This window comes from Pagrus major, chromosome 5 (genome assembly GCF_040436345.1).
Source record: "Pagrus major chromosome 5, Pma_NU_1.0".
NCBI classification, from domain to species: Eukaryota; Metazoa; Chordata; class Actinopteri; order Spariformes; family Sparidae; genus Pagrus; species Pagrus major.
Genome location: NC_133219.1, coordinates 38058792 through 38084627, shown reverse-complemented (window position 1 = coordinate 38084627; position 25836 = coordinate 38058792). Strand labels below are relative to the sequence as shown.

The 25836-nt window shown below is 40.1% G+C and overlaps 3 protein-coding genes across 3 annotated transcripts; 1 reads left to right on the top strand and 2 right to left on the bottom strand.

Moving 5' to 3' along the window:
* Positions 1 to 4: 4 nt before the first annotated feature.
* Positions 5 to 7968, bottom strand: rad9b (RAD9 checkpoint clamp component B). The gene is made up of 11 exons (XM_073466261.1): positions 7673 to 7968; positions 6663 to 6733; positions 5892 to 6029; positions 5594 to 5708; positions 5304 to 5403; positions 4529 to 4635; positions 4210 to 4316; positions 3283 to 3347; positions 2916 to 3038; positions 1066 to 1279; positions 5 to 243 (listed from the first exon to the last, which is right to left on the bottom strand). Exons 1-11 carry the CDS (start codon positions 7704 to 7706, stop codon positions 109 to 111), a joined length of 1209 nt encoding a protein of 402 aa, XP_073322362.1. The 5' UTR covers positions 7707 to 7968; the 3' UTR covers positions 5 to 108.
* A 3676-nt stretch (positions 7969 to 11644) lies between these two features.
* On the bottom strand, positions 11645 to 17813 carry LOC140995779 (ubiquitin-conjugating enzyme E2 G1-like). The gene is made up of 6 exons (XM_073465864.1): positions 17652 to 17813; positions 14418 to 14520; positions 14219 to 14316; positions 13863 to 14041; positions 13635 to 13742; positions 11645 to 13540 (listed from the first exon to the last, which is right to left on the bottom strand). Exons 1-5 carry the CDS (start codon positions 17692 to 17694, stop codon positions 13656 to 13658), a joined length of 510 nt encoding a protein of 169 aa, XP_073321965.1. The 5' UTR covers positions 17695 to 17813; the 3' UTR covers positions 11645 to 13540; positions 13635 to 13655.
* A 1940-nt stretch (positions 17814 to 19753) lies between these two features.
* anapc7 (anaphase promoting complex subunit 7) lies at positions 19754 to 25463 on the top strand. The gene is made up of 11 exons (XM_073465863.1): positions 19754 to 19940; positions 21183 to 21369; positions 21559 to 21678; positions 21786 to 21897; positions 22045 to 22198; positions 22294 to 22436; positions 22771 to 22888; positions 22980 to 23176; positions 23283 to 23507; positions 23652 to 23802; positions 24356 to 25463. Exons 1-11 carry the CDS (start codon positions 19840 to 19842, stop codon positions 24543 to 24545), a joined length of 1698 nt encoding a protein of 565 aa, XP_073321964.1. The 5' UTR covers positions 19754 to 19839; the 3' UTR covers positions 24546 to 25463.
* Positions 25464 to 25836: the final 373 nt, after the last annotated feature.

The following is a 25836-nucleotide window of genomic DNA, read 5'->3' as shown; positions in this document are numbered from 1 at the left end:
GCTTCAACCAACATGCTTAAAAATACAGAGTTCATTAAATATAATATAAATAAGATCTTGTAGTCCAAACCACAGACGAGAAACAAGTAGTCTGTAATGGCTCCGTCCTCAGAGTGAAGGGCTTCCTGGATAGTCTTCCTCCATATCCTCCTCTCCGTCGCTGTAACATGCCAGAACAGGCAGCTGGGCAACACAAACATCGCCCTGCTCTGAGGACACGGCCCTGAACAGGAGCGAGCAGATCTATGAGGACAAAGAGATACGACATGTTGTTAGTGCTGACAGTTAAAGAAAATAAGAGTGTTGCATCAGGTCTCTAAAAACTGGTCTGAAAAGATGAGATTCACCTCGAGGGGACGAAACATCCCAGGATTCCCGGACCAAAACATTCAACATGGAGGAACAATGCCAGCTGCCAGCCAGATTAAACAGGAAACAAGACTGAATCCAATAAAATAGTTTGATTCATGCTAATTAAGGGTCAACTGACAACTGATATTTGGGACAGAAATGAAACTCTTTGTGTCAAAGTTTTGAACAACCAGCGATGAAATAAACCTAAGTTCTGTTCTTAAGTACAATTCTGAGATACTTTACTCGAGTATTTCCATTTTCTGCTGCTTTACTCTTCCTCTCCACTACAGTTATTTAATAAATTTAGTTACTAGTTATTTTGCAGATTCAGATTATTCAGTGTTTATAGGATATTAATTGTGACGTGTTACCAATCAGATATCGTGGGCGGGGCATTGTGTGAGAGGATGTTGCATCAAAGTAGCACATTTTTAAATTAGTTTATTTTATCTGCAATCTGACAGAAAAATGACAGATGCTGATAATCGGAAAATGCTGAAATCGGTCTGGATAGGTCTCACATTCTGTGTCATCTTGTATTTCTTCTTCAGTCATACTTTCAGCAGAGATCAGGTAAAACATTTCAAGCACTTTGGCATTTCACAATGTCTGCCGACCTGTCGACACAACAAAGCCTGCAAGCCTCAGGAAACAAGCAGAGGCCACGAGGGGTTTTTAAGAATTAACAAACCAACAGGGAGCTGTTGTTACCGTGGAGGAAGCAGGAGTCGTGGTGACACTGACACAGGCCTCATCAAGTTCACGGGGTTCGTTAGGGTTGTCGGCGTGAGACAGAAGCAGCATCGCAGCGAGCGGGTTCACGATGGGGCTGCCCTGGCTGGATGGTATCATCTCCATCGTAGTAACAACACCCTGAGGCTCCCTGCTGTCTGCCTCACATGAACCCAGAGGTACGACTGCACGTCTGCGAACACACAAACAACAAACAACACATGGTAATGATCAGCTCCTGACTGTCTGCAGTGTAATTGTGGTGTACAGGGACATGTTCCATGACCGCAAACTAACAATCATGTTTCCATGCAGACAACACGGAGAAGTCACAGTATGTCTCAGAGAAATTTGACACATAGTACTCAGTGCTATCATCAAGTCTGAGGAGGGAGAGAAGATGGTGCTGAAGACAAAATAAGGGAAAAATAGGATTACTCTGACAGGAATCATGTTGTGCATTCACAATGATATTAATATTAAATGAGTGCTTAGTTCACTTGTGGTTTGTCTACGAAGTGGTGTCAAAATGACGTTGACTAACCAAAATATTCTGATACTAAAACTGCCAAGATGAATAATGAGGATAATAAACTTGACATTAATATCAACTTAAAAGAGTTCAAACATTGTGAAATATGTTCAGACTCTTTGGAAATATTAAGAACAGGGTGTGTAGCTCCGCATCAGCTGATTCTGAAAGTGGCCTTAAGCACGATGTGAGCAAACAGTAAAACAAACCTTCGCATGTAACCACACTACATGTCATCAACCTCAGAGAAACAACCAGACCAGAGATGCAAAGACAAACACTGCAGGAAGAGGTAAAGAGAGCACGCTAAAGTCTGCCGACGACCTCAGGCTCTTTAGCTCTACTTCAAAAAGCCCCCTGAGGCAGCAAGCGAGCAAGTTTTCTTACGATCATGCCACGAATACCAAAAGTGCACAGCATATGTTTGCAAACAGCCTGAATGATTCATGTCACAGCAGAAAATGCAAGTTAATGAGAGCAGGTTGTGTTGAATTCCTGGGCGGAGGGGACGGGAGTACTGCTCATCCCCACTGAGCAAAAACATACACGTCAATTCAACGTCTTTGACGACGTTCAGAAGACTTTTTTACACTTCTTTTTTTCAACGTTCACTATCGATGTCCAAGTGGCGTCATTACAGGGTTAAAAATTAACGTCTCTACAATGTAATTTTAGACGTCCTTTCTACTTCAGTTACAGACATCAAAAGACTTCTTGTGGTTCACAATTAAGGTTTTTATGACTGCAAATTTTCTCTCTGCAGAGACACAAGTAAACCGAGCTACAAATGATGTTCAGCTGGGAACGGTGTGACCAGATCCACCCAGAGCCCCACAGACACAGACACAGAGAGGACAGTGACACTGGCAGACTAACATACAAAGCGGAGATGAGGGGATTACAGGCACTGACAGGCTTCTAGCCTAACCCCACATGTCCTGGGCTTGCCCTATTTATCTCTGTTACAGACACAAGGCTGGCTGCTGTAACACTATGCCCTCTTAGGAAGCTAAAACAGCCAATGAGGGCAAAACCGCCTTGACTGAGTGCCAGGAGAGAAGCTCAGGTGGAACCCTGTGGGTAGATTCAATTATACTCTCCAATACACCGTCACAGCAGATCTGAGGAACTGGGCCTGCACAGGCTTCAGCTGTGACAAGGACGCTGCCGGGTCAGACTAACAAGAGAATAAATCCTACTCTTGTCTGTGTGACTGTGCTGAAGGTAGAACAGATCTCAGTTATTGAACATGAGGATTCGGAGCAGTGTGTCTGGAGCGAGCACAGTGTTTTGTTACCTGGGGGTAGAAGGGGCCGGGGTCTGTGTGTGCTGAGAGGGGCTCCTGCTTTCAGAGTCCATCAGAGTAGCCAACACCACAGAGGCCTCGAGGACCATGTCCTCCACAGAGAAGCACACCGGCCTGCAAAAGCACATTTATAAACATCTAACAGAAATATAATCACAATACCTCCTCTGTTTGACAATCAAGTAGAAAAACTCACCATGAATGGTCACTGGGTAAAGGGGCCGGTTATATCATCAGACCCACAGACAAAATAGTTAACTGAATTTTGTGGTTTTGAGTGCCTGTGGTACAGCGACTGACGTTGGTCCTTGTAACTCGAGATACGAATTCTACTCAAGCTGATCACACTGAGACTTACTTTCCTGCAGCAGCGAAGTGAACCGACACTGGAAGGCAATGTGACTCTGCAAAGGACAACAAGCCCTGGAAAAACACAACAGCAGCAGTTAACTGTGTAAAACCATGCCACGACTGTGAAATTTTAATATCTGATAATTAGTACCGTCATGGTTTGTGTCGGACATGTTTACTACCATGGCTCCTGTCAGGCTGAAGAAAAACATAAATGCTAGAGTAAATTGAGGCCGACTAAAACGTAAAACCCCGGCTTCTAATCCACCCAAACCCGATTTCCCAAAAACAGATGGGAACAAGAAGACTAGGCTGGCTAATGAGTGCCTCACAGCGGGGTTTCCAAGACACATTCCAAGACATTAGAGACAAGAGTCATGGGCGTTAACGCAGGTCAAGTCTCATTAACGGGACTAATGCAAAGGACTGTTTATCCAGAGTTTCAAATGGCCAACCGAGTCTCTTCACTTGGTTTTTTAATAAGACAGAGGAAAGCAATTTAAATTTGGGTGTGTTCATTTCGACACTTTGCATTACTGAGCACGCTATAGTCCTCAAAGACTTCATGTTTTCCTGTTACTATATAAAATCATTTAAGATTTAATTGACTGAGAACATTTCTACTTGGGTTCAGAGTTACATTTCAAAATGAACCACGCAATCTGTAGCCTATACTTTCTGCAACTCGTAACTTCAATCACTTTTTCCATGTGGTGGTACAATATGCGTCACTTGGGTCACACTATCTTCGCTATAAAGACGAATCACAGCACTGAGGGGAAAGTTCACATGGAAACGATACACAGAGACGGCTGCCGAGGATTTCGGACACCAGAAATACGACCTCTTAGACATGAAACGCTCCCCGTGAGCCAGTCACACACACAGACAGACACACATAATATACTAGGAAGCGTCCGAAAATAACCGTTACCCTTAACTCCTTGAGACAGAAGGTTATGTCCGAGTCCACTCCGACCTGAAAGTAGTCAAACTCGTCCGGGTGTAAGGACATCTCTGTGCACATCGTCTTCTTGCGATCTGTGACAGAAGTACGTCCAAGTCAAACAGCCTCGGCACAACATGTACAGCATTTGTTTTAATGTGTTTGAAGGATTAAATATGTCGTGTTTGCATCTTCAGGCTAGCTTGTCAAATGTCAATTTCAAAGGAACTTTTAAACATCTAATGATATCAGTCAGTCACAGTATTTTCCTGGGCCGGGGCCAAATCAGAGTGTAACATTAGCTCACCGTTTCCCTCCTCATAGTAATTTCTCAGACTGACTCTCTCAGGAGTCACGGACAGAGTGATTTCCTCCTGGCACACTGGGAAATGCATCACCATATCACCAAGAAGCCTGCAGAGGAAGAGCAAACACACACAGGATCAACGTCAGCACTCAGCAGAGAGCTTTATGTCAGTGTTGTGCTCATGAACGATGATGGTATTAATGTTTATGCCCTCCGATTAAAATGAACTGCACTGAACTGAAGCTGTGAGTGTGTTTTGGGGTATTCATCTGACTGCTTCCCAGAGACAGGAGGACTGCAGGAAGGTACCACGTACATAATACATTTCACAGTCTGGCTGAAACTAACGATTATTTTCCTTGTTGATTAATCTCTCCACTGATCGATTAGTGGTTTTGTCTATAAATTGTCAGGAAATGGTGAAAGATGTCAATCAGTGTTTCCCAAAGCCCAAGATGACACTTTCAAATGTCTTGTTTTGTCCACAACCCAAAGATATTCATTTTATTGTGATACAGGGGTAAAGAAACCAGAAACGATTCACATTATCAGGTAATTTTGACATTTTTTCATTTAAAAAAAATCTCACAACAATTAATCTATTATCAAAATAGCTGCCGATTCATTTAATAGTTGACAACTTATCAAATTTTAATTGTAGATCTATTTCACAGTTAATGTAAATCCCTAGTAATTACAGAAATCAGCTCCTGGACCTTTGGTTGTCATGGAAAGCTGAGGCTCTAACGTGATAACAGAACAGTAAGCTGCTAACCTGGCAGGAGCCTTCAGCACATTGGGACAGAGGTGTGATGCAAACACTGCCTGCAAGGCCTCGCTTTCCTGGAACCGCAGGTTGTGCGTTTTAGTGATGCCTATCACAGAAGCAGAGGATATTTGGAGCACACTGCCACCAAGTGTTGACAATATGCAATGCAGTGTGCAGCATGGTCATTTTGAACATGGTGAAAGAAAACTGGCCAAGTATAGAAAACAGGCTCAGAGTTTTTAAGAGGTCCTGAATCTTTCCTTTACATGCAGCATGCTTAATGCAACATTTCCTACCATGCCTGCAGAAGAACTGGATCATCACTCGGTCATTGGGTGTGCCGACTGTTATCTGACATCGTTCCACATTACGCTCAATGGAAGTCAAACACCGGAAAAGGGGGAGAACAGACTTAAAAACAAAGAGACATGTTTTAGATAGTACTGTCATCACTGTTGACATCATTATCACGTCAACTCTACTTTTTATTATCCCACTACTGTCTCCTTGATCCCAGAAAATGGTGTCCTGTGCAGTGAGCTGTGATGTCACCTTGAGCTCTGTACGGATGAATGACCAACATGACTGATGTACCTTCATGACAAGTTTGCATTTGACTGTTCCACTGCCCTGCTCAGACTCTGATCCCAGGCTGTAGTGCTGGAAGAACAGCGGCGAGAAGAGGAAGCAGGCATATGCAGAATGAGCAGAGTTCACTGCTCTCAGTGCCAGCTGTACGTAAGGGACGGATAGAGAGAGAGATTCAGTCAAGATGACGCTCCTTTCTGTTATTACCTGTAAGGAGAAAGTAGGTAACAGAGCCCCCCAAAGCCTGGACCCATCCAGAGGCCTCATCTAAAATAACAAATAAAATGTTTACTTTTATGTTTTTACCTTATTGTTCATTTTTACAGGGACCGCACACAATTAAAAGTAATTGCACCAGAGCTAGCTAGCAGGTAATTTGCATCTGTTGTCCCTGGGCAGGTAAACAAAAAAGAAAACTACTGGATGCTCTAATACTGCCAAACATCAGGCAGGCATCTGAGTAAAATAAGGAGTTATCAAAATTGAGAAAATCATATTTTTTAGAATATTACACTGAGGTTAATCCCTTATCTTTTTATCTAATCCTTCTAGGAATTGTTTATAGAGTGAGGACACAGGCTTGAGTCTAGTCACACCTGCTTGTGACCAAGCTGTACTGCAATAAGACAGATGGGGGAGGATCATAGTATGAACAAGAGCTTTGCAGAAAGGAGGGGGCAAGTATTAACTAGAGGTGTGTTAATACTAAGAGTCATTATTCCTGATTATTCCTTTGGTTGAGGTCAGGAATACACTGTTTTACTTGGTGCTGCTCACCCCTTTGACCATGGGATCCAACCACAGCTCATCTCCGATCCGTGACAGGGCGTGAATAGCCTTTCCAAATGCTACAACACAACAAGGAGGCACCACGGTTCAAGATTAGCAACACAGCTACATGTTTCCATGTGTTACAACAACTAAGCTAGGATGACCAGACGTCCCCGATTTCTGGGTGACATTTATAAAAACATTTACATACATTCACACAGTTAATTTACTTAAGTACACATTAGAGGTACTTCTGCTTTGCTTGAGTATTTTCATTTCATGTAACTTTCTACTTCTACATCTCAAGGAAAATAATGTACTTCTTACTACAATATATTTATCTGACAGCTTTGGTTACCAGATGAAAACCAGATGTGTTGAATGTTTGTGATAAACTGAAAGATTAAATGTTCCTTTAGCTTTAGCTTCTTAAACTAAATAAACTCTTTATAAACCCTCTTGGATTAACTGGAAAATGCATTGTCAAATCTGAAAACAGGCTGTTTCTCCATGAAAAGTTGACTTTTTAAAGATTGTACGATTATATGATGCATTGCTGTAGATTAAACTGGACAACAGTAAATAAAGTAGTTAAAATGAGCTTAACTTTAAACATCTACAGTCAGTACACAAGTTTATCAGTCGGCCTGTTACTGTTGTCAAAATACATGAAAACAGAATTTCCCCCCTTTTTTTATTCATAGATAATAAATAGATATTTTATTGATATATTCACTGCAAAACTAAAAAAATATCCCGTTTTCATTTGAGTCAACTGCTGGCAGGCCTCGTCTGAAAAACTAAAACTTAGCTGTGTTTATAACTGTGAACTTAAGGTTAGCTAGTTAGTTGTAAGCTAAGCTAACGTTAGCGTCACATTTTAGCATAAATGAATGTTGTTTTACGAGCTTCACACGAGCAGCTACAATAACTGTAAGTTAAGAGTTTTTAAGTTAATGATACTGCAAATTCAACTTGATCATACTTAACTATTACTAAGTTAAGTTACTAGTTACCTTTCACACAGTTTCCTTCAAGAAGACAGTTCATATTCGCTGATGACAGGAGGTTCAACTCACAGGCTCGTCACGGGGCAGACGGCGATGCTAACATCTCCAGTGTGATACATGCTAACACATGCTAACTAGCTTAGCTGCTTCTATGAATTCAGTAGTGCTGGCAAAAGGAGCTAGCTGGCTTGAAGTGGAACCTCTCCGGGAAAATGTAAGATTTAATATTTTAATTACTCGATGAAAATGGCCTCCAGATACATGAAGTTAGCATTAAATCTTAATTTGTTGGTTTATTTAACAGAGACATCGATATCATTGTAAAGGTGCGCCGAAGCCACGCCCCTTCCGGTTTGCGCCATTTCAACAAAGAAATACAAGAGACAAATAATTTTTTGATACAGTTTTAATTGTAGCATGAATCACAAATATGATGTTTGTCAACAGAAAAGATAATTTTCCAAGTAAAGTAAAATATCATCTAGTTTTGTGTTAAACCGCTCAGTGAACTACATCGTCTCGCTCAATATACGTCACGAACACCAACATGGCCGCCGCCATGACAGAAAAAGTATCAACAAAGGTGAAAAAAAACACAATAAAACTCGCCATAGTGACAGCTGCAGGTATGTGACAGGAGAGTAGGTCACTTCTGTGCGCTGCTAATATGCAGGAGCAGCTCTGCAGTGTTTAAATTACAGGTTTTTGGTGAAAGTTAAACTAGATGACGTCACTAACGCGACTGTTTTTCCTGAAGTAAGCTCCCATGAAGCAAACTGACAGACAAATGTCCAATATAATATTTATTATTATGTTTTGGCTAATAGCCCGGTTAGGAATACATGTACACTTAATGAAAACTACAACTAACAGAACAACATCTATAAATATATAAGAATATCTGAAATATACATGTCTGTGTAAAAGTGGGATAGTAAAACAGATGTGGATTCAAAGATCAACATTAATATTTACCGTAATGTCATTAAAGCCTTAGAAATAGTGAAACCATTTGCCATTATATCTGTCATCTGTTGACTATTTTTGGTAGTATAACATCAGAATGTGCTGTATTGCTGCTGTTGCTTTTCCTCTGTCCTTGTGGCTTCGCCCTTGTCACATCCTTCTCTGCGTCCTTTGTGAATGCACTGTTTTCTCTGTGTTGATGATCTCCATGCCTCCTTCTGCAGGTGGGATTCTGACCTAGGAGATACAAAACACAACATGGGATGGATGATAGTGCTGGAAGTTCACGACTGAGACGTTTAGATACACACCTGATTGAAGGCATGTGTGCAGCACGTTGAGATAGTGCTGCTTCATCTGCTGCCTCATGCGCTCTGTGCTGTAAACGTTTGCTATGCTGCAGAGGTAGCGTCTCTGTCCCGCTGTGAGGGCTGGATGCTGAGACAGAAACAAGACAGATGTGATTATAGAGGGCAGAATGACAGTTACATATGTAGAATATAATAATTACATCATTCAAACCATCTTAAATACCTTAACAGTAAAAATACCATGAAGAAAACCAAGTTGAATGTGTGATCTAGTGTTGTGTGGTCACCTGTAGGAAGGGCGCAGACATCATAGATTTGGGGATGTGTATCGTCTTCATGTGTTGGCCGCCTGCAGACACATTTATATTCGTTCCTCTGTACATCGCCCTCATCTGCTGACTAGGTAGACTCTCTAAGCCTGCCAAATCCAAAATATAACCAAAAGATGCCTTTATTTTGGACTACTGTGATATCTGTGGCGTTATTTAAAGGGACAGTTCACCCCATAATCAGAAATACATGTTTTACTTCTTACCTGTAGTGCTATTTATCCATCCAGATAATTTTTTGTGTGAGTTGCCGTGACATCAGTCATAGAAAGGTGTGATGTGAGTTCTCTCTAATATAACACCAAAACAAACAATATAGATGGATGGATAAATAGCACAAGGAAAAATGTGATTTTAGGGTCTTCTGTTCCTTTAAGCAGCACATTTTAAGCTTAAAACACTCTACTGGAATTTAATTATAGTGTATTTTAGCACACATGACTGACCTCATTAATGCTAACCTAGATTCCTTCTATTTAATGTATTGGTGAAGTTTATTGAAAGTTTATTTAAACAGAGAGGTATCTATAATGTAGGTGATCTATATATGAAGGGGAACCAGTAACGCACATCTTACAATATCCCTGCTTCAGGTTTTTTAGATATTTACAAATTCGAGATTATGTTAGAAAGCACGTACACAACTTTGAAATCCTCCATAAGCATAAGAGTCCCTGGAGGCGATAAATAAATCTGATGCCTCTACATGTTGGGTGGTTTCCTTTTTTTATCACATCCTACGAAACACAACTTTGTTGATCACAACAGGACTCACACAGACGTGGGCAGAGGAGCTGAATGTAGAACTTACAGCTGACGTTTGGGATGAGTGTCTGAAGAGTATACATGATGATACATTTTTGCTCAGTAAACACGAGACACAATCTTAGTTTGAAACTCTCCACAGCTTTTTTGCTAATGCCTCCCCCGTTTGCAACCGATGTCAGTCTGTAACCTGTAATTTAGCACATTATTTTTGGTCATGCAGTAAACTGTACACATTATGGAAAAAATATATTTCATTGTTTTCCAGAAGCTCTTGGGAAGCGGTGGGAACCCGACCCACTCGGAGCTATTTTTGGAGCTACTATGTCCATTTCTCATGTAAATAAGTCTGAAAAAACTGTTTTCTTTGGAATGTTGATTGCAAAAAAGTTCATCCTGCGTGTGGGAAATGAGGAAGACAAAGGAGATATGTTTGATAAGATCTGGGACCATGTGCTGCAATTCTTTCAGGATAAAAACTAATGTGCTGTGTGCATTGTGAAGCACCTTGCTGTACATACTGCCCTTTTTTTTCAAAAGAAAGACACTTCTTTGTATTACATCTATTCATAACTGTGGTTATTGTTGTTGAAACCTTCTGGATGTGCTTGTTTTTGTTTTTACTCTTTCTTTTTGCTCCTTTCTCTCCATGTCTACTGTTATTTCTCCCATTCTCAAAAATAAAAAACATTTATACCATGAAATTGACTCCTAAGCAACTTACTACATTTACTTCTACACAGCTACATATCAGAGGGACATTTTTGTACTTTTTACACCACATCTATTTAACAGATATAGTTACCTCTCACAATATTTTACATACAAAACCAATAGGCTTTCAAAACTTCACTGCTTATTAGCTTATATGTCTGTAATTATAATGCCATATTATATGAATGTCTTAAAGGGGCCATTCTTCAATACAACTACTTTTACTTCTGATACTTTATAATTTGCGTATTGCATTTTTACTCAAGTAGAATTTAAAATTCAGTGCTTTTACTTGTAGTATTGGCTTCATTTCAAAAGTAAAACATCTGAATACTTCTTTCATCACTAGTAAATTACATAAGTAGTTACTCAAAGCAGGGGTAGAAAGTAAACATCTGTATGCATTCAAATACTCAGTCATGAAAACATCAGGTTTATTCAGGCATTTAAATTAACATTTGACTCACCATCTGTGCATCTCTTGTTAGACTCTGCAGACCTAAAAATGTTTTGAAAAGAATAAATCTATAATCTATATTCTTCCACTAAAGGTGTTAATAACACTCACATTGCGGTCTTACCTCATAAAGATGTGACCACTTCCATTTTTTAACAGATTGTCTTTTTTCAGCTGCTCAACAAACGTAACCCTCTTCCTCATCGTTTACTTACAATCCAAATATTTCCTGTTGATATGTCAGAGAGGTTTGCTCGCATCTTTATCAGCTCAGTATGTGTTGCAGCCTGCGAAGGCTATTAGTGTGAAACGAAGCCAACCCCCGACATGTGATCCTATTCCCAGGGTTCCAATTACAGAGCAGAGGTCTAATATACTTGAACCCAGAGCGTGTTCTCATCTAAAATGTAAAACACAAACACAATTACAAAGCCACTCTGTTTACACACTTTATTGAGCATCATGTCCGATATACATTGCATTGACACAAAATGGAGAAAAAAAAACCTAAAACAAATAATAATGGCGTTAGGGTGGATTACCTGGACACACCATTTTCAGGGCGTATTGCTTAATGACATTTCAAACGCACCGAATCTGTGCAAATACAGTGAACACCGGTCAGAGGAGGTCATGGTAGGTTAGAAAATTCTGACTTAAAAAGGTAATGTCAACAGCAGTTATGTGATCATCAAGTCTACAGAAATCTACTAACTGTACACATCACATTCACCCCAGAATGTACTAACAATGGTATCATATTTAAACATACCCTTCATAACTCCTTCAAACCTGATTGCATGCGCCAAAAAAGATGGTTTGCTAGTTTTTCAATGTCAGTCTCAGATGTAGAACATAATTCAAAATAGATGTCATCATGGCTTCATCGTCAGCAACACCATCAATGAAAGTGAGCAAAAGCCAATGGTTTCCAGACTCCACCCGAACACGACTGTGTGTAGACCCTTTCAAAATAAAACCTAGATGCAGGATTGTGTTCATTCCCCTTCAGAACACGTATTACTAAGTGGTGAGTTAACTTCAAGTCTCTATCAAGAATTACAACCCAGATTCAGTGATTAAGTAAAAGGTGATAATTATTATCTAAGTATGCACCAAATCGCAACTCAAGATGTTGATAGGATTAAATAGCATTACTCGGCAATCTTCCCGAAGTCCTCAGAGTGTAAACCCCCGTGAGTGATTGTGACTTCACATCACCGTTTACCCCGCACGCCGATCGAAAGCCAAATGTGCCACGACAAACGGAGAACGACGAGCCTAATTCTACTATGGAGCCCCTAGAATTACCCACGTTCAGAGATTAAGACCTCAAACAACCATAATCCTCGTCAAATTTGTTATCCTTTCAAACTGAGGTAAGCTCAGGTGCCAGTAAACCAGCACACATGCGAAATAATCACAGCTTAGGCTATTTTCACAGACTGTATTTGGTTGTCAATGACTTATAGTAACTGTGTGAAAAGACTAAGTGATCATTAATCTTCATCGACAAAGAGGGACACGTTTAAGCGAATATTGGAGGTTTATTTTACCCCTCGTGAAGTTGGCACAAACCTCCTCTTAACATTAGCTGTGCTATTTTAAAACAGTGACTCTCAAATCACTGAGTAAAGCCATTCCATGTACATCTACAGCTAGCAACAATACATAACAGAGCTGTTTGAGGGGATCATGCAGGTTTTGAGAGTCATAGTTTTATACCTCAAAAGAAGAAGATGCTAACAGGAGGCTGTTTCTCAGAAAAACAGAGTGAACGAAACTCTTTCTAAACCTTTCTTAAAGTTCTCAACCTGACTCTCTAGACAACAAGCACACTGTGAGGAGGTGAAGCCAACAAAAGGCAACAGTGATTCAATGACAGTGTTGAAATTAATCACATCTATTGACGGAGATTCGTTGGGCCGACATTAATTAATCTGGTGGTAATTATTCAGCAGGAAGGGAGGACGAGTGATGACCTAATGGTAACGGGTTTTTTTGTTTTTGTTTTACACAATCTTGACCACTAAATTGCATAAGAAACCTGGTATAAAGTAGAAACTGTTCAGCAGCAGATAAAAAAGCAAGTTAATTTACAGTAGTGACATATCTTACATCATTAATTTTTCAAAATAAATAACATTAAATATACAATTCCAGGTAGGAAACAGGTTAATTTCGCTGGTAGGGTTCTCAAATTGGCTCATCTTGCGGAAAATGACGACCGCTCACAGAAACGTGGTTGAAGCCAACCAATTCCTTTGACTGGCAAAACAAGGGGTGCAAAAGCCTTTTGCTGAAATTTTCCCTCTGAAGGCATTTCCTTTAACTGAGAAAAAAAAGAGCATCCTGATTACTATTACCTCAAGCTGCAAGGTTTCACATGTGGCTATTACTGAGCAGACGCAATTCAATGTACTTACCCTGGAATTTATAATTGACTCCTAATCAAATGCCATCTCTTGACTTTTTCTTACACAGCGAGCCACCTTCCTCTTGAATTCACCGTTAGGGTCCTCCCTCCACTCTTTCTGTGGGAGCAACATCAGAGTCTTTCAATGACGCATCCTCAATTTACTCAAACTGTACAGATAACAGGAATGAAAAGAGATTTACAGTGTCAGGGGGATGGGAGAAGCAGCGTAACTCACCGCAGCATCCACGTTAGCTGGCGAGTCGCTGTTGGGATCTGCCAGCATGGAGATAACACTAATCATGATTGTCTCTACCGTGTGGATCGGAAGCCAGCGTTCCTCGGGCTTTTCATAACCAAACTTATCTTCTCCGGGCTCGTGCAGAATTGAGATGCAAACATCCCCATTCTTTGCAACTGTAGAGGACAGAGCATGAAGTTAACTGCAGCCAATATGAAGTGATTAAACAAAAGATTTCTTTTCTGCTGGATCACAAAAAGCTTTAAACACATCAAACAAACTAGCATTTATTTCTCCAGAACATGTAAAGAAGTCAAACATCGAAATAAGTAACCGTCTCCTGATGTGTTTACCATTTGGGTGCCAGATTTCAGTGATGAACTTCATCTTTGGAGGCCGTAGTGGATAATCATAAGGAAAGGTTAGGTATGCTTTGAAAAACCCTCCTTCACTGCAAAACAAAGAACAGAGCAAGGACAAATAAGAAATGAAGACTTTAAACAGTAATTTCCTCAATCAAAGACATTCTTATCATAATATTTTCTCACTTACAAAAGGGTATCTTGTGGACCGATGATCACAACTTCCCATTTATATATGTCGTCATCATCTATCAGACCAGCTGAAAAGCCCTCGACGGGGTTCTTATTGAGCTCTGGAAAAAGAGGCAGAAAGTATTTTTAGCGCAATGAACTGGAAATGAAACAAAAGTGACATGTCTGCATGTGTGAGTTAGGTAAGAAGATTAATGGGTGTCTTTTTGGAGGAAAATGTTGGTAGATTGACAAATCCCTGACAAAGGACAGAAAGAGGAGCGACAGTCACAGTTATTACTGTGACGATATATAATAGGGGTCGAACGATATGGCTTTTTCAGCTATGATTCATGTCACAATTCAAGCGGGATCAGAACATTATTTGTCTCTCTTCATTCACTACATACATTTTTTTCTGAAATAAGGTCCCATGGGGCATGACTTCAGCTTTCTATGCTTTGGAAAACAAACTCGTCCTTTTTTCCATATGGTAATTAAAACAACCAACGCAGGGTTAAAAACAAAACGGTAAAATGCACTGGGATTTAAAGTGATCTTAAAATAGGCCACAAGAGCACAACACCAGAAAAAAACCTATATGCTGCAAGAAGCGGTGCACAGTAAACACCTGGTACTGCACTGAAGTCTGACATTGATGAAGTACGATAGAAGTTGTAGGTGAATTTAAGGTGAGCGGTGTGTTTGTTTTTGTCCTTTTGGTAACCGCTGCTGAGACAAACTCTCCTGTGAAGCATCTTAATGTTGACTTATATGAACAACACAAAGCAGGTTAACAGCTGCTGAACCAGAATGAATACGTAGTTATTGCTGTCGTAGCACCTTTAATTAATACCATTACTCTTAAAAGCAAAGCATGAAATGTGCTGATGTGATCTCCTGAGCGTTTGTTTCATTTTTCTGGCACAGATGTGTTATTCTGGCTAGAACCATAGAAATTTTAATATCCAAAAAAATTTCCTTGAAGCATTCCTCTAATAAAACTTCTGTTTCATGTGTTCAGGAGATATTCAGTGTATGGTTTCATATAATATTTAGAGAAGCAAAAGAAACATTACTTTGTGTGTCTGCATTTAATAATATCTAAGGTCATTTTGTATGTTTATCACTGTCTATGGGAATAAGTCACGCTCTAACATTATCGCGACTTCATTCAAAAGCTATTCAGTTTGGCTAATGTTCACTGAATCAAATCGTGGTCTCCAAAAATAGTAATCACCGTCGCACTGAATCACCAGCTTGAAGAAGTGAATTGAATCAACCACTGTGAAGGGAGTGATTCACATCCCCACGCAGAGAGAAACCAAGATTAGCAAATTGTACATTCAGTCCAATATCTGACATCAGTCACAGAAAAGGATGATGACCTGTCTCCTTATTTCTCTTTTATAATTCAGCACCATGAGAGTGGTTCAGAGCTATCGTACATTATCACAGTAGGTCTAACTTTATCAATGTAGGTCACTTTGGCTACAGTGTACAGCTGGAAAAATACTAAAACTACAGCAGCATCGTGATAAGACTATAAACTGTCTGAGACATTGACCCTCGTAACATTATGACATCGCTCATATCTTCTCCTGATCTTGAAGAGTTCGGACCAGTTGAATCCTCCTCACCATTTTATTCAAATTACAAGTAACATTTCCTTAGAGATCAGCTACCAGCACTAGTATTCATAAACAGGATATTTGTACATAATTCATACCAACATACTGAGTCTAAAACTTCTTACAGGGGCTCTATGTAGTTTTGGAGAAGAAATTCAAACTCAGAATTTTAATATTTACAACATTAATCAGGTAATAATACAAACTCAGAAATCTTAGTTTTTTCCACAAGTCAACAAACAAGCTGTTCTCAGGGGAAAATAAGGTCCCAGAACACCGTTTGAAGCTAGAAAGGTGGCAGGGTCCGCCACATATAAACAAAGTAAAACATTATGAAACTGTGATGGCCTTTAAGGTCAGTTTGTTTATTCAGTTTATTCAGTCATGAACACAAAGAGAAATTGTTTATTCAGTTTGTTTTTGGCATAATACAGATCTGATTAAAATGTCTTCCCCAAAACTACAAAGTGCCCCTTTAATATAGGACTTTAAAGGTGCACTACCTAGTTTTGGGAATTAAATTTTAATCTTAATTAATTTCATACTGTTTTATTTATATGTGGCAGACCCTGCCACCTTTCTAGCTTCAAACAGTGTTCTTGGGACCTTACGTTCCTCTGAGAACAGCTTGTTTACTCATTTATGAAAAAAATACATATTTCTCAGTTTGTATTATTACCTCATTAATATTGTAAATATCAAAATTCTGAGTTTGAATTTCTTCTCCAAAACTACATAGTGCCCCTTTAACCATATCAGCTATAATGGGGTGTTCGCAACAAGAATCATGGTTTTAATAACCAGTGGTGCAGAAAGAAGAAAAATATATATACTTATATAATATTTGTATCAGGTTTTTAAAAAAATGGACCCTCAGACACTGAACTGATGTGAACTGTCAGTGAGCTGCAGGCAGACTTTACATCAGAGGGTATCTGTGTGTCAAGGTCCATGTGTCTGCCATTAATCAGAACAGAGACGTCACTCACTGCCGCCACAAACAATAATAATGATGTATGATGGCTCTCACAGTAACCCAACAGGAGAACAATGTGAGTTTTGTCATTGTTGGCTTGAACACAGAGAAGAGTATCCCCACTAAACCAAGCGGTACAGTCTGAGCCAGCTTTGACACCACAAACATTACATATTGTGTTATGGAGCTAGCTGGCGAGTTAGTAAATTTAATCAAGTTGCTACTAATACAGATGCATATTAATCTATCAAAGGCTTAGCATGTATAAAGCTATCATTAGCAAAGCTGAAGTAATCAGAGCAGATGAGTCCCTGGATTGATTATTCCTTTGTTCCGTCTGCTAACTAATGTCGAACTTGCTAGCCCGCTAGCAAGGTTAGCGTTGTTAGCTCCGATATAATGTTATCTCAGCCACGTATACTTCACAACAAATGTCTTTACGTCCACCTAATCAATCTACTTAGCCCCCATGCTAACCCCGCAGTGATATAGGAGCTCGTCATGTTGCTTGCCTCGCTTTCTGAGCTCACTCCTATGGCGTAAACATAGCTTTGCGTAGCTAAAAAAAAAAAGAGGCTAACATTAGCCGCTAGGTAGGCAGCCTTTATATCGGCTATATTTGTTTACAGTTTTGTGTTCACATTACCTGCCAGTTGTTTTCGAAGAAGTAATGCTGATTGTTCGGTCATGGTACGCGGACGTAAAAGAAAAAAACACTTTGTGTCGATGAATACTTTCCGAAAAAGAGGAGCTAAAGCAGATATAGGGAGATATTCTGCGCTCTGCTGCTGGTTTCCCTCTGTGTTTTGACACAAGGTTCAGCTGCTGGATTTAGCTCTGCGCATGCGCGTATGCAGTTGCCTGTGGGGCTCCTCTCTCTCAGTCTGAGAGCTTTTCTCAGGACCTCCTTCAACCCTGGGGGTATCATCATAAAGTCTGCTCACTGTGGCTTTAGCCTGGGGCTTTGCTGGTCCTGCTCTGGAGCAAACTCAAGTTTTGTCCCCTGGAAATTAGGGTGATCAGATTTCTAAAATGAAAACTGGGGACATTTCCAGTTTTGTGGTCAGTAATCATTGAAATATCCAATGTTATGATCTATTAATTAAAATAGGGGGGGAAATTCTGTTTGCATGCATTTTGACAACAGTATCTGTTTTATTGTGATAAACTGTGGTGCAGGCCGACTGATGAAATTGTGTACTAACTGTATAAGTTAAGCTCATTTTAACTTCTTAATATGCTTTTAGGCAGTTCAGTCTGCAACAATGCATCACATTATGCAAAGTCATCATATGTGTGGCCACAAATCTGTAAAAAGTCAACTTTTCATGGAGAAACAGCCTGTTTTCAGCTAATCCAAGACGGTTTAAAAAGAGGTTATTCAACATTCAACATCAACACATCTGGTTTTCACTTGACAGGAAGAGTATGAAAAATTTTAACCTGAACAGTAACTGGTAACTAAAGCTGTCAGATAAATGTGTTGCCTTAAAAATTACAATATTTTCCTTGAGATGTAGAAGTAGAGAGTTATATCAAATTAAAAATACTAAAGCAAACCTCTAATGTGTCCTTAAGTTAATTAATTGTGTAAATGTATGTTAATGTTTTTAATGCACAGTTAAAAACAGGGATGTTTCCGGGGACGGTACCAGCCTGGGACAGGTCAGTGAGTACAACAAATACTCATTCAGCATTGTGATTTATGGCTCCAAATGTCATAATACCCATGCACCTTGTAATGGTTTTTTTTTATCTTCTCTCTGCTGCAGTCAGGGAGGCGTTACTTCTGCCTGAAGGTCAAATCAGATGGGATGAGGAGATGTTTCCACCCTCTGGCCATTTAGGTCCCGAAGCAGAGGCTTTACAGAGGACTTTACGCATAATTCATAATTTATCTACTTGATATACACTCCTGTCAGATTCCTGTCACCTCTTATACTGCATGTATTATTGTGCGCTGGTTTTATTGGTTAATTTTTCTAAACTAACTGCAGACTAAAGTGTTTAATTTTTCTGTTGTTAATTCCATTCTGAAGCAAGGCGCCTATTTCACCATACATTGTGCTGTGTATGATTGTTTATGTGACAATAAACCTGAGAGACAAAAAAGGTACAAGTTAAAGGTGCAATGTGTAAGAATTGAACATCTTTTGAATTCTTACTTCGAATAAATAAGGGTCAGGATATCATCCGAGTAGCTGCTAACTACTGCAAACTGTACACCTTTGTGCCTGTTACTGCATTAGGGGACTACTAGGAGGATGCTTTATTTATATATTAATAGCTTATAATATATACAATATATATACACACACAATTTAGAGGACAATATAAAAGTAGTGTAGTGTACAGATGCGTTTGTTTCAGTCGTTTTGGCGTGTTTCAATTAACAGTTGTTGCCCAAAATGGTGAAACTATTTCAGCTCTCATTAATTACTGAAAAAGAAAAATTATGCTGCAGCAAACACACAAGATGCGTTCAAAACTGTCGGATAAACGTGCGCTTCAACGACCGAACATTCAACCTCAAAGTTTTCTTATTTGTTAAACTCTTTACAGTTTCACTTATCGTTTCTAGAGCAAAAACAAAGTCGATAGAGGCCAATTTAGTTTACCAAAGTCGCATGTTTGCTGAAGATATCATATTTACAAGCACGGTGTTTGGAAAACACGAGCTTGAGATGAGTACCGGAAGGCATCAATATGCGGAAGGGAGGGTGTTCGGCGCCATATTTAATACATCAGAAGCTAGTTAGCATTAGCTGTTTTCATCAAGCCCAAACTTTTAATCTGACACGGAAACCTAAAGCAAACCCTCAACTCACGCGAAAATGAATGTAATAGATCATGTTCGGGATATGGCGGCCGCTGGCCTCCACTCCAATGTCCGGATACTGAGCAGTTTGTTGTTGACGATGAGTAACAACAATCCGTAAGTATTGTCAGCGCGGGGCCCGTCTATGTCCTGGAGAGCGTCGTCCCATCGCGGTGTGTTATGTTGTTAGCGTTAGCCCAAAGCTAACTGGTCAACAACAGATAACATTTATGATCATAAGCACCTCGTGTTTTTAAATGGATGCAAACAGATGTCAGTAAAATACTCAGCCCAAGTGGTTAATGACGCTGCTGAGAGTGTAATTTATATCATTATGCGGGACATGGTGAGCGTTAATTTCCAAGAAATAGTCATATGCAGATTCTGCCTTTAGCAGTTAGCTTGAAGTGTTGTGAATTCACCCGATCAGCGAGTGACAATTATTATTTAGGAAGACTCGTGACATATATTGTTGTTTACGTCGCCTTTTTTCGTCATAATCTCGACAATATAGTGTGATTGGTTTAAATACAGTCGCCGTGTAACGTTAATGTGCTGTCAAAGTTGCTGTCCAGGGGCTTTGTGATGATGCAGCCCAACATTAATTCTGACAGGCAGTGACTTTAATCCTGAACCAGAATTTGACTTATTATTGTTAATTACTTTGATTGGCTCTATATGTGTCAATGAACTTGGTTTCACTAATGTTTTTCTCTTCAGTGTTAATGAAGTGATGATTGAGTCTTCGTGCTACTACAGCATAACATTGCATCATCATGTGTGTAAATAGAGAGACACATTTTCTGAGTTGTGTCCTCTAATTGCTTTATTATTCATTTGCTTGTTTGATAAGGACAGTGCTGCAGTGCACAGCTTCTTAGCTGTACCGGAGTTGGCTAAAAGCTAAGACACTGTGTATGTTCAGAAAATAAGACATTACAGTATGATAACAGCTACAGGACAACACATAATCACTGTACAAAAACATCAACAAACACAACGGGATTAATACATGACAACAGTAACAACCAGAGTTCGTTGGATTAAGCATTTGTGTTTATGTGTGATGAGAACATGATCTAACGTCCTAGTTGTCCTCCCATTATCTGAGCTTAATGTTATGAACCCTTTTAATGGGGGAGAAGCGGGACCATTGATCACTTCAGCAAGACACATCAAATTTACAAAGATTAGGAGGTTATACCTCTGAACGACGTTACAGTAGTGGTAACCTGATGGCATTTTGTCCAGTGCCTTGAGTGTTTGCTTGTAAAGTGTTTGTAGAGGAGCAAGTGTTGTTTTTCCAGCTTGTGATACAGTGTGAGATATGATTATTTGTGTCTTTTGTCTTGATTCAAGAGAGCTGTTCTCACCGGCCCAGAAGTACCAGATGTTGGTTTACCACGCCGATGCCATCTTCCACGATAAGGAATATCGTAATGCTGCCTGCAAATACACTATGGCTCTGCAACAGAAGAAGGTGCTCAGCAAAACATCTAAAGTTCGTACTTCTACCGGTGGAGCCGCATCTAACATACAGGCACAGGTGTGTTCGATAAGTCCGTACATTTAAAACATTTTGGTTGAAGCTGTAACACAACATGCAGTGTAAAATATATTTGTCATTTCATCTGTATGCTTCACCGCTCTTGAAAAAAATACATACCACCACCACTGTCAGCTTCCGTGAATGATAATAGATTAATTTGAAATTACACTGAATATTGTCTTTCAGAGTTTGCCGTCAGAAATTGAGGTCAAGTATAAGATCGCTGAATGCTACACCATTCTGAAACTGGATAAAGACGCCATCGCAGTGCTCGACGGGATTCCATCCAGGCAGAGGACTCCAAAGGTAGACTTAAACATCATGTGCTTGATTCTGCAAATGTTTTAGTCCCTTAGCTTTTATAGAATATTGTAATAAAATTCATATTTATTGTTCTTTCTTTCCTGCCTCAGATCAACATGATGCTAGCTAACCTGTACAGGAAAGCTGGTCAGGAGCGTTCCGCAGTGACGAGCTACAAAGAAGTCCTGAGACAGTGTCCCCTCGCCCTGGATGCAATCATTGGTATGTGTGGTCACTGAGACACCTTCATCTACCAGACAGCGTTTATCCTGCTGAGACATAAAAGTTCTGCTTGAAATGAGTGAATCTCTTTGTACAGATCTGTTTGTGAAAAGTCCTCCATAAATAAACTTTGCTTTTTTCCTCTAGGCCTTCTTTCTTTATCAGTCAAAGGAGCTGAAGTGGCGTCCATGACTATGGATGTGATCCAGAGTATCCCCAACTTGGACTGGCTCTCTGTTTGGGTCAAAGCGTACGCCTTCATACATGCAGGAGACAATCAAAGAGCCATCAACACTATCTGGTGAGCAAGGCAGCAACGCTTTGAACATTCTGGTTCCTTTTAAGTTGACAGCCTTATTTATTATTGATGTGCCTCCATCCCTCCTCTCGTCTCAGCTCTCTTGAGAAGAAGTCTCTGTTGCGGGACAACGTGGACCTCCTGGTGAGCCTTGCAGATGTCTATTTCAGGGCAGGTGACACCAAGAACGCCATCCTCAAATTTGAACAAGCCCAAATGCTTGATCCATACCTCATCAAAGGTGAGCTGCAGGATAAGGGCCTGTGTCCATGTAGAGTTTTTTTCGGGCAGAACAGCGCTGGATGAAGCTGAAGTGTTTGTACACTCAGAGAAAAAACACTGCATGTGTGTTATGTCTTGATGACAACGGCCGCTGTGTGATCGACACTGCACTTTTGTGGTTTACTATCCCTTTGTTTTTTATTTGACATCGGAACATCGTAAAAAATGCTATGTGGACACAGGCCCTAAGAAAAGTTTTTATTTATTTATTGATTGATGTGGTCTAAGCCACCCTAAACAAAGAAACATCAGGCTGCCCAGGTGAATGTCAGTTCTTTTGTTTTCCCTCACAGGAATGGATGTTTATGGATACCTGATGGCCCGTGAAGGACACTTGGAGGATGTTGAAGTCCTGGGAGGACGATTATTTAATATCTCAGACCAGCATGCAGAGCCCTGGGTGATCTCTGGGTGAGTCTCTGAGCAGGCAGCCTTTAGAGGCCTGTTATATCCCTGTCCTGTCCTGTTTTTGTAATCCTTTGTATTTGTTTGTGTTGTTCAGTTGTCACAGCTTTTACAGCAAGCGTTACTCCAGAGCCCTGTACCTGGGAGCCAAGGCCATCCAGCTGAACAGCAACAGTGTGCAGGCTCTCCTCCTGAAGGGGGCAGCACTGAGAAACATGGGTCGTGTTCAAGAAGCCATCATCCACTTCAGAGAGGCCATGCGCCTGGCACCCTGCCGACTCGACTGCTATGAAGGCACATAAGTCTTTTATATTTCCATTCTCATTTTGTCCCTGTATCGTCCTTTAGATGTAGTTAATTCCCATTCTGCTGCTAAGCATCAGTACCTGTCCCCTCACAGGTCTGATCGACTGTTACCTTGCCTCCAATGGGATTCGAGAGGCTATGGGAATGGCCAACAACATCTATAAGACCCTGGGGGCCAATGCACAGACTCTGACCATCCTCGCCACTGTGTGCCTGGAAGATCCTGTGACTCAGGAGAAAGCCAAAACCCTTCTGGACAAAGCTCTGGCCCAGAGACCCGACTACACCAAGGCTGTGGTCAAAAAGGCTGAACTGCTCAGTACGTACAAACGTTAACAGCATGTACTTGTATTTAGTTTTGCTTTTGCAGTGACGTGGTTTCCAGAATTTAATCTGTAGTTGTATAAAGTAAATGAATGTGGATGTATAGATGGAAATGAAAGTGTCCTGTTTTCTTGTGAAGGCCGGGAACAGAAATACGAAGAAGGGATCGCCCTCCTCCGTAATGCCCTGGCCAATCAGAGCGATTGTGTCCTGCATAGGATGCTGGGAGATTTCCTGGTGGCTGTGAATGATTACCAAGAAGCCATGGATCAGTACAGCATAGCACTAAGGTAACCAGTTCAGTTTTCTAATCTTGTTGCTATAAGAGTATGCAGGACGGAGATAGATAAAAAGGTTAATAGCTGAAAAGAAAGAGACTGTTCATATTTGGTTTGTTACCATCCGGCCTGAGTGATCTGATTATAAATTAACTGCCTCAAGCCCGTCAAATCACATTTGACCTTAAACGTGTCTTGACCTGCATCTTGTGACTTGGTGACTTTCTCCACTTTCTTCTTTCTTCAAAGAAGTAAACAACAATAGTTACTGTTTACTGGATTTGTAAAATTTGACATTTACTGTCAATATGCTATATTCTTTATTAATTGGTGTAAATGGTGAAATCAGTTCGAACAGTGGGTTCAAACAGCAGACTCATTTCAGACATGAAAAACAGACAGTGATGCCGTTACAAAGTGAAACGTTTTACAAGGAAAGAAACGTCTTAATGTTTTGTATTTAATGCAGAATTTACGAAAAGGCACCAATGATTGATTACGGGAATGCCAATTAAAGAACAAGCTGATCTGTAAGTTTTTGCGTTTTTATTTAATCTTTCCTCAGCCTGGATCCCAATGACCAGAAGTCTTTAGAGGGCATGCAGAAAATGGAGAAGGAGGAGAGTCCCACAGACGCCACGGTGGAGCTGGACGGTGACGACATGGAGGGCAGTGGGGAGGATGGAGATCTCGAGGGCAGTGACAGTGAAGCGGCACAATGGGCCGATCAGGAACAGTGGTTTGGTATGCAGTGACCCCGGCCTGCTGAAGGATACACAGTCAGTTCCACCTCTTAACACACTGCAGCCTGTCGGAAGCTTTTAGCTGTCAAACAGGACGAGGTGATGCTTTTCCCCCGACATTCAGACAAACCTCAGCCTCTTCACTGTGGAGATAAGTGAGGTTTGTTTATACAGCTGTCCAATACAGTCTTACCAGTAGACACTCAACCTTAGAGGAGATCAAGACTTGTTTTCAACACCTTGATTTCTTCAAAATAAAGCTGTCTCTTTGACGCTAATTTGGATATTTCGTCAGCACTCCTTTGTTTCATCTTTGCTGGCAGTGTGTGGTTACCTGTTCAAATAAAAGGTTATAATATTCATTAAAAAGTGTAACAAAAAATACCTGCTTTGGATTTGGAGGCTGAGCTGTTTCCAGGCGAGATGTATAAAGGGAAATGCAGACAGAAGCAGCTGATGTAAAGGGAAATTTTATTCAGGCCCAAAATGGCTGGAGTTATCCTTCACATGTGTTACAGGGGACTGGCAACGATTTTTTAGATTTGTGTTTTGTTTGAGCCCCACTGACTCGCCTGTTTGCTGCAGAAGAGACAAAGTGCAGACGTCATAGTTTCACAGTTAAGGTTGTGAATTTGCCACGACGTTGTGTCTCAGACAGGCAAACCCCCTTGTTTGTCTGTAAAAAGTGACTATATTTCTGCTGCTCTTGGAAATGTACCTTCTTCATTTTAACATGAGAATGTGTCATGTAATGTACAGTACATGCTTATTATTTGTGTGTGTCGTCTGCCTTTCTGTATCAAAAAAACAGCCCTCTGATCGACTCATTCTGAAGTTGGGAAGTGTTACTTAACCATTTCAAGACATATGTTTATAGTGTTTTGTACATATTTTTAAAGTGTATAATAAAATAATTAAACACTCACTTGACATGAATGTAGTAGTCCAGTTTCTCTAGATGGCACATTACACTAAATATTGTTTGAAGATCTATAATCATTTGAAATCCTTAAAATCACATCTACTCCTCACTATCACTGTCCATTCTCAGGGTGCATTCAGAATCACATACTCTTTATACTTTTAGTGCATACTGCTGCTGCCCTTACTGCTGAATTTTCATAATAAATATTGATATAAAATAGAAAAAGCAGTAACATTTAAATAAAAGAGATGTGTTTTGTGTTTGGCTTCACTGGGCCACATGGCATGGAAGCTATTGAAAAAAATGCTGAATTGTCATAATATATATTCATATAAAATAGAGGAAGCAGTAAAATTTAATAAAAAGAGGTTTTCTTAT

What these genes read in the sequence shown, in the direction of transcription:
- LOC140995779 (XM_073465864.1), bottom strand. Translation starts at nt 17,694, where the DNA reads ATGACCGAACAATCAGCATTACTTCTTCGAAAACAACTGGCAG. An exon ending in TGAAATCTGGCACCCAAATG is followed by an intron (nt 14,042 to 14,218) that starts GTAAACACATCA and finishes TGTCCTCTACAG; the next exon opens with TTGCAAAGAATGGGGATGTT. An exon ending in CAGCTAACGTGGATGCTGCG is followed by an intron (nt 13,743 to 13,862) that starts GTGAGTTACGCT and finishes TTGCTCCCACAG; the next exon opens with AAAGAGTGGAGGGAGGACCC.
- rad9b (XM_073466261.1), bottom strand. Translation starts at nt 7,706, where the DNA reads ATGAACTGTCTTCTTGAAGGAAACTGTGTGAAAG. An exon ending in GTGCTGAAGGCTCCTGCCAG is followed by an intron (nt 4,636 to 5,303) that starts GTTAGCAGCTTA and finishes CTTCCTCTGCAG; the next exon opens with GCTTCTTGGTGATATGGTGA. An exon ending in TCTGTCTCAAGGAGTTAAGG is followed by an intron (nt 3,348 to 4,209) that starts GTAACGGTTATT and finishes GTGTTTTTCCAG; the next exon opens with GGCTTGTTGTCCTTTGCAGA.
- anapc7 (XM_073465863.1), top strand. Translation starts at nt 19,840, where the DNA reads ATGAATGTAATAGATCATGTTCGGGATATGGCGGCCGCTGGCCTCCAC. An exon ending in TGATCCATACCTCATCAAAG is followed by an intron (nt 22,437 to 22,770) that starts GTGAGCTGCAGG and finishes TTTCCCTCACAG; the next exon opens with GAATGGATGTTTATGGATAC. An exon ending in GAGCCCTGGGTGATCTCTGG is followed by an intron (nt 22,889 to 22,979) that starts GTGAGTCTCTGA and finishes TGTGTTGTTCAG; the next exon opens with TTGTCACAGCTTTTACAGCA.